The sequence below is a fragment of the Postia placenta genome (assembly GCF_002117355.1).
Source record: "Postia placenta MAD-698-R-SB12 unplaced genomic scaffold POSPLAscaffold_2, whole genome shotgun sequence".
Taxonomy (NCBI): domain Eukaryota; kingdom Fungi; phylum Basidiomycota; class Agaricomycetes; order Polyporales; family Adustoporiaceae; genus Rhodonia; species Rhodonia placenta.
The window spans coordinates 2,985,812-2,993,467 of NW_020169833.1; the positions used below are offsets into that span (position 1 = coordinate 2,985,812).

The window sequence follows — 7,656 nt, forward strand, 5'->3', positions numbered from 1 at the left end:
GGTATGTCCGCGCCGCGCCCTGCTCCGTGCCTCCGTGCCTGACCCCCGCCAGACCTGCTCGGCGACTTCGTCACGCTGACGTGCTGGAAGCTGTCGCGGCGGCCGCCCTCGGCGCGCTACCCGTACGGCTTCGGCAAGTTCGAGGTGCTGGGCACAACGACGGTGTCGCTGCTGCTCACGGCCGGCGCGCTGGGCATCGGCGTCCACTCGTGGGCGCTGCTCATGGAGGCGCTCTCGCAGTCGGCCGCGGCGCTGCCGTCGGGCGTGGTGCACGACGTGCTCGAGACGGTGACGGCCGCGGCACACAGCGTGCCTGTGGTCGTCTCTGAACATGCGCATGCCCACGCACACGCGCACGCGCTCGACCCGAACGCGGCGTGGTTCGCGGCGGTGAGTGTCATAGGGAAGGAGTGGCTGTACCGGGTGACGAAGCGCGTTGCGGACGAGGAGCGCAGCCCGGTGCTGTTCGCAAATGCGATACACCACCGGAGCGACGCGTACTCGAGCCTCGTTGCGCTGCTGGCCATCCTGGGCACATGGTGGTTCCCCCACCTGCCACTCGATCCCATTGGAGGTGAGATATTACGACCGCTGCGCGACGTCGACGCTGACAGCGGCTGTTCTAGGCATCATCGTCTCGATACTCATCATCAAGCAGGGCTGGGGTATTTTGGCTGGTGCGCTGCACCAGCTGACAGATGGAAGCGTGTCGCCTCGGACGAGAGCGATCCTCGCGAAAGCTCTGGATCCACTACTCCCTTCATCAGACTCTGCGGCCGCACGTTCACATACGCCTTCCCGTGCGCAGGTCGAGAATCATACCGAGAACCTGCGTGCGATCCGCGACCTGCGCGCAATGCGTGCTGGCGCGCTGATGTTCGTTGATCTCATTGCCGAGGTGCCGCGGACACTGAGCATCGAAGAGGCGAGCGATCTGGAGGGCAAGATTTCGCGGGCTTTGAAGGGTGCGAGGAAGGAGGTGGCGGAGGTGCGGGTAAAGTTCCGCCCGGTAGACGAAGAGATCGTGCATCGGCATGAGGTCCACGATCAGGACCACCACTAAACTGTATTACTGTTGTAATGATATTCCCCTGGATTTTGAGCTTGCATGCTAAAGTTTGCTGCAGGAACCTCCGGCCCCGGCGCCGCTTCCAAATCCTGAACCTTCGGGCACCGCGCGCGCGATTGGCGGCCCGCGCTGTGCGATGTCCGCAGCGTCGACTGTGCGCGGGACGTCGTGCCCATGACGCTGCGGTACCCGAACCCGGCGCACAGTGGGGAGACATATGCCGCGTGGCTCGCACCAGGGCACCGTTGGTGGTACGTGCATCGGATGTGGACAGACGTGTTCGTGCTGATCAAGCGGTCAGTAGGGCTCCCGCTTCCCCTCGCATTGCACACGCGCGCATGTTGACGCGCTCAGCTCATGCGGTGCACTGCCGTTTCGACTCGCAGGATGACGGGTAGACGGCAGTCTGCGCTTCACGCTACGCCCGACGACGTTCCGGGATGTGTCTCGTCTCACGCCGCGCTGGCTCTCACTGGTGCCCAGTCGCTCTCTTGTCTGGTCCCTCGCACATGCAGCCATGCTCACGCTGCATCGCGGCTGGCTCCCGCGCACTGTGGACGCTCGCGCGTCCCGTTCTTGCTCTTGCGTCGCGATCGCGCGCTCTCGAAGCTTCCTTCCGCCGTGAACACTGCGTCTGCCGACTGCGTCACCGAGGTGTGGCTCGCGAGCGCACCTTGCAGGTTGCGTGATCAGGCCCGGTCACGCATGTGTGCAAACAGCAGGTATGCGGTGCATCCGCTATTGCTAAATGACATGCAGACGCTCACATGCCTCTCACGCAGTGGTTATGCTAACGCGGACACTGCGTTCACCCCACCTCGCCAGCTAGCGGTGCGGACGTTCGCGCCTTATCAAGACCTCTGCCGGCCTGCAAACCGGTCATCCGCTCACATTGTTGCTGCAGTCGCGCATGCATGTCCAAATCATTGTTTCCTTACGTCAAGGTCTCGTACTCCACTGCCCCGAGCTCGCGCAACTGCACCATCTTCCTGAACCCACCTTCCATACGCGACTCGGCCGAAGAGCGTGCCTGCATCCCGTAAGCGCGCCGACATGCCTTCCGGCTACTTGCTTGCGCACGCATCAGCACAGCTGACGAAATATGGTGCAGGTGCGCCATACCTTTACAAAACCCGCGGCCACGTAGCATTCTGTTCCAACCCAGACACGCCGTAAGCACACCAACGGCTAGAGCAACAGTGACCTGCAAGCACACCAACAGCTAGAGCAACAGCGACCTGCAAACACACTCACCATTGCAGCGCCAGCGTGGGCCAACATATCTGCAACACACATAAAGGTCAGTACAGACAATGGTCATGGGTTCTGTAGGCAAACGCGAGCTGAACCACGAAGACAGATAACAATAAGATTCATGACCAGGAGACGACGGACACCCTCTGTCATATCCGGCTCTCCTTATATCCCTCTCGCTACCCCCTTCCTGCTTTGCAAACCCACGCACGGACACTCCTTCCCCACGTCACGGCACCCAGCCCCATCGCGTACGTCACGGCACCGCTTGCGTTGCCTCCCGCAACACCCGAGCTACGCGCATCTCTGCCGGGGCGCTCGCACGGGCTTCGCGTGTTGCCACAACACCGTCCACCACCACACCAGACATGCATCCCTGCACGGAGAATCCGCCGATGGCAGGATGTGCATGCAAGCCAATGTCTGCGTCCACATCCTGTCCTGCATTTCGTATGCGTGATGCGGGCAGTTGTGCGCCTGGCAATCCACCCGCAGGGCCGGCACTGCGCCTGGGAGATCTTCAATGCACAGGGCGAGACTTGTGCCTCTGCCAACAGGATGTTGTGCCTGCCCGTTGTTAGTGCGTGATTGACTCCGCAAGTGTCAGCAGACGGTCCCGCCCCCTGGCCTTGGCCACTGCATGTCCGGGGGTCCACATGCGGCCCTGTCCCGGGCGACGCTACAGTGTGATGTGGTCTGCTTAGTAGATACGCACTCTGCATGTCACACCATTTGTGCTGTCTGCCCTGCGGGGGCGGGGGCGGGCTTACAAGCTTGCCCGAATTCTATGATCCCGGTCACCATAGGCATGCAGCCTCCACTGAGGAAGTACAAAATACGCCCCTGCGCTGCAAGTATACACGCAAGCGAGCGAACAAGATCGTGCATGGCTATCAGCGGCAGCAGGAGTCGAAACACAAACTGGAATGCGAAGCCTGCGTCCATACATCTCTGCCGGGCGCTCGTCAGAGCTTCTCATGCATTGCGACAGTGTATCCCAGCGCGGATAATCCACTGATGGCAAAACACGTGCGGTGTGCACGCACAATGCGGCGCACGGCCGGGGTCACTCTCGGGAGGAAAAGACTCACTGCCCAATGTCCTGCACGTTTCCCGCATGCACGCGCGCACAGCGGGGAGGTGCCAATGTACGCACCATCCACATCTACCAGCCAAAGAGCCTCCTGCTTGTCGTCCACTGCAACTCAGGCATGAAATCATGTAGCACCACTCCTAGTACAGCACCTTGTAGTCACAACACATTAGTCAGTCTAATGTAAACTTCCTGCTTGGCGGTTGCAAACGGATCTCCGAGTCCGTTGCATAGCTATGGAAGCAATTCCGATATCTTGACGGGCATCATTTGTGTATCACATCTTCACCCGGAAATGATCTTGATATCAGAATGATGGCGGGAACACGTACTTCCCACGCCATTCGCTTACCATCAATTATAGTCTGGCCGCGGCTCTGACCGACCGCTCATATATATGTGTGCATTATGTCATTTGTTTCCGACTTTCCTGCAGCTTGCATTACTTTTCCCCTCCCAATTCCTCACTCGTCTTGAATTCCATCCTGTTCTCTTCCATTCCGCTATTTCATTCCCAACCATGTCTGTCACTACATCTATGCAGGATATCATGCCGTCCCCAGTGAGATCCTGACTGGCCTCTGCGGGGTCACTGACTATCGACTGTGCTATGCATGACCGGGGTCCTTCCAAGTTGACGACCCTGATGCCGTCAGATCCATCGCACGCAGATCACAGATGGGATGTAGATCGCGTTGGGTACATGATTGCGACCAACCGGGGAACAGCAGTCAGTGACCGCTGCAGCGTCCACATTGGTGACAGCACGTTCAATATGTCGGCGGGACATTGGTGGGACCACCACAGGCTTCTGCGTGAGTCTGTCACTTTGCTGCAGTATTTGCGTTGTTCATAGCACTCACAGGAAGTTGTATCCGGTCACGAATTGAAGGTGGCGCAAATGCTCTGACGACGGCGTACGCGTACCTGGGTGTGCAAAGTGCCCGGCTTCCTGTTTGCGAATGGCGCGTGGTGGGGAGATGAGTGCACGGTGAGTTCTCCACGTCTTGGTTTGCCATCTGCGGCACTGACAGGCTCTGTTTAAGACAATTGCAGCTCTGGATTCACACCGCTTAACCTTTCCGCTCGGCCCGCTGTCGTCCCTGTGCGCTTCCTCTCGGTCAAACACTCGGCACCAGCGCGCGCTGTGTTTGCAGATGTCAAAGCGGCTGACAGCGACGAGGATGCATTGCGAATTTCAGATGGTATGACACTGAACGAGAACTGGCGCGGTCGGTACGCGCACGCGGATTGCGTGAATGAACCGACGCGCTCGATCTGCAGCCGTTGGTTGACGGGGTGCGCGGTGCATACAGCGGCAGGCAGAGACGTGTGCGACTTTCCCTGCGGCAACATGGTGCCACTCGCTGTCCGGCGCACTGACGACTGGCCGCGCATCGAAGGCGGTAACTGGGCGGTGTGTGACCAGAGCGGACGGCACGCAGCGCGTCGACCGTATGGCATTCGGCGAGGTGAGCTGGAATTCCGCATAGTACGGCTGAATAGATACTAAGTTTCGTTTAGCTTACCCTGGCCGGCCGTCAAGACGATGGACCGGGCGCGCTCGCCGGACGTTAGCCGGGAGCACCATCGAGAGGCACAGGAGACGCGGGCCGCTAGAGTGACCGGCGGTGCTGGTCATCAGCGCAACGGTTGGACGCAAGAGCGTCGGGCGGCGTGGCTACGCTTTCCACCGGATCGGACGCGGGCTGGGCGGAGGGTGTTGTATCGCAACAGTAAGCTCATGGTTACCTTGTTGTGGTTGTGTTGATCGTCGAGGAGCGGTCTTGCAGGCGGCGGCGGCGACAAATGAAGTGTCGCGTGGACGACCGACGTGCGGTAACCGGCGCGCGCGAACCAGCACGGGTCGCTGTGTGGGTCATGCATGAGCGCGATGCAAGATGGAGCGGGCGCCGTCGGGAGCGCAGCGTCCATGTGATCATCGCGCGGAGACGGATCGAGGCAGCCAGCTGAGCGGGCGCGGCGTGCGGGCGTCCGGCACGGCGATTTTGAGACGCGGGCTGTGTGACAAGTGCCATAGTAAGTGCAAGCTTAGCCTTTTGTGGTTGTACTGACCGTGGGGCGGTGGTCCTGCAGGCGCGGCGGCAGCGAAGAACGAAGCGTCGCGTGGACTGCCGACGTGCGGTAACCGGCGCGCGCGAACCAACGCGGGTCGCTCAGGCATGAGCGGGATGCGAGATGGAGCGGACGCTGTTGAGAGCGCGACGTACGAGGGATCGCAGCGCGGGGATGGTTCAAGGCGGCTGGCTGACCGGGCACGGCGTGCAGGCGTCCGGACGTGGTGGCGTGCAGAGTGCTGACCGCGTTTGCAGGCGCGGGGGCAGACGCGCTCAGCGGCAGCGGGCGGCGTTGCGGTCCCGGTCAGCATTCGTCGCGGCGGTCTACACCCTTACCTGGACGCGCGACGCCGGACTCGGTCACGCCGCGCAGGCCAGGAACTGCGCGTGCATCTGCGCGATACACCAGCGACTTGATGCGAAGTGTGCTGACCGGGCTGAAGAGACGGATCCGTGCACGAGAGAGCGGCGCGCACAAGACGGCATCTGCTGGTGGCGGGACGACGGCGGGCGAGGAGAGACGGACGGGCGCATTCATACCGCGTTACCTTGGCGCTTGATCGACCGGTCTTGCTGCGTTTGCAGACCCTGAAGCGTCCAGGAGCGACGAAGATGAGCTCCGGTGAGCGTGCTTGGAGCGCCAGCGTCAGACTGCGAGACGGGACGTGCGAAGATCAGGCGCACCGGAGGAGAGAGCGCGCGAGGGAGAGGGCCGCTGTTCGCGCCATGGCGAGGAGCCGCCCTCACTGCAGGAACCAAAGCGAGAGGCTCACTGCAGGAACCAAAGCGAGAGGCTCACTGAATGAACCAAAGCGAGAGGGAGAGGGCTGTTCCTCGGAAACGAGAGGGTCACTGAATGAACCAAAAGAAGAGGGAGAGGCAACTCGCGATCTTGCGACGGTCACAGCGGCCGCGGGACTTGGCCGTTCGACGACGTGCGACGCGCTACCTCGATCGCCGTCACGCGGTCGCAGAAGCGGACTGATCGGTGCCTTTCACATGTATCATTGGATGTATCACGCCATTCAAAGAGGCGATATCGAGTGTGCCGCGCGCGACACCCGCGCTCCCTGCTCCCGCCCGAGCGATGTCTCCGTCGATTCGAGCGAGGGCGGCGCTCCCTCTTCTCCTGCTGCCCGTGCGCCATAAGTACCGCGCTAGTCATCATTCTCGCGGCCGTGTGCTATGCTCGAACGCTCTGCTGTCTCTCATCTCGGCAACCTGCTGCCAAGGCCGGGCACCGTCAAGCTGTTTCAGGTCTCCCCGGGACTGGTGCGACGTGGACCTTGCCCCGCCCGGACGCGCACCCGGACGTTCTTCACTGCTGGCTGTTCTCGGATACCGCCAGCGACTATGCCTACTATGGACGCCCTCACGGCCCGCCGTGCGCACTCGACCCAGCCTCAGGGGAAGGGGAAGGAGCCCGCCTCGCACGACCACAGCACGCCCGGTCACTCGCACTCGCACTCGCATTCACATTCGATATTCAGTTCCATGGGCCATACACACGGGCCAGATGAGGGGCACGCAGAGCAGATAGTAGAGGCGTTGCAGAGCGGAGGTACGTAGCCGTGTACGTCCTGCATGCGCTCGCTGCGCGCACCGTCCGCTGACGCGCTCGCATGCAGGCTTCAGAGACCGCGGGACCAGGATCACGCTCCTCGGGCTGTTCGCGAACATCGGCCTGACGGTGTCGAAGGGCGCCGCGGGCTGGTACATGAACTCCGCGTCGCTGCTCGCGGACGCGGGGCACTCCCTCAGCGGTATGTCCGCGCCGCGCCCTGCTCCGTGCCTCCGTGCCTGACCCCCGCCAGACCTGCTCGGCGACTTCGTCACGCTGACGTGCTGGAAGCTGTCGCGGCGGCCGCCCTCGGCGCGCTACCCGTACGGCTTCGGCAAGTTCGAGGTGCTGGGCACAACGACGGTGTCGCTGCTGCTCACGGCCGGCGCGCTGGGCATCGGCGTCCACTCGTGGGCGCTGCTCATGGAGGCGCTCTCGCAGTCGGCCGCGGCGCTGCCGTCGGGCGTGGTGCACGACGTGCTCGAGACGGTGACGGCCGCGGCACACAGCGTGCCTGTGGTCGTCTCTGAACATGCGCATGCCCACGCACACGCGCACGCGCTCGACCCGAACGCGGCGTGGTTCGCGGCGGTGAGTGTCA

The 7,656-nt window shown here is 62.1% G+C and overlaps 4 protein-coding genes across 4 annotated transcripts in view; all 4 read left to right on the top strand.

Moving 5' to 3' along the window:
* The window catches only part of POSPLADRAFT_1131786 (hypothetical protein), a gene marked incomplete at both ends in the record, with an annotated part of 4,015 nt that extends 2,952 nt beyond the window's left edge, over nucleotides 1-1,063 (top strand). The window contains 2 exons of the mRNA XM_024484132.1: nucleotides 53-574; nucleotides 627-1,063. Of these exons, the coding sequence (XP_024343396.1) occupies nucleotides 53-574; nucleotides 627-1,063 (959 nt within the window). The remainder of the gene's footprint in view (nucleotides 1-52; nucleotides 575-626) is intronic.
* A 108-nt stretch (nucleotides 1,064-1,171) lies between these two features.
* Nucleotides 1,172-1,363, top strand: POSPLADRAFT_1123876 (hypothetical protein; the record flags this gene model as incomplete). Its single annotated transcript, XM_024483542.1, has 1 exon — nucleotides 1,172-1,363. A coding segment is annotated over one exon (192 nt), but the record flags the coding sequence as incomplete, so codon positions are not given.
* A 2,573-nt stretch (nucleotides 1,364-3,936) lies between these two features.
* On the top strand, nucleotides 3,937-6,054 carry POSPLADRAFT_1130801 (hypothetical protein; the record flags this gene model as incomplete). The annotated part of the gene is made up of 8 exons (XM_024483992.1): nucleotides 3,937-3,978; nucleotides 4,051-4,231; nucleotides 4,358-4,407; nucleotides 4,733-4,833; nucleotides 4,941-5,152; nucleotides 5,307-5,456; nucleotides 5,514-5,669; nucleotides 5,750-6,054. The coding sequence occupies 8 exons, from the start codon at nucleotides 3,937-3,939 to the stop codon at nucleotides 6,052-6,054; spliced, it is 1,197 nt and encodes a 398-aa protein (XP_024343398.1).
* A 793-nt stretch (nucleotides 6,055-6,847) lies between these two features.
* On the top strand, nucleotides 6,848-7,646 carry POSPLADRAFT_1053238 (hypothetical protein; the record flags this gene model as incomplete). Its single annotated transcript, XM_024480366.1, has 3 exons — nucleotides 6,848-7,055; nucleotides 7,123-7,257; nucleotides 7,309-7,646. Coding segments are annotated over 3 exons (681 nt in total), but the record flags the coding sequence as incomplete, so codon positions are not given.
* Nucleotides 7,647-7,656: the final 10 nt, after the last annotated feature.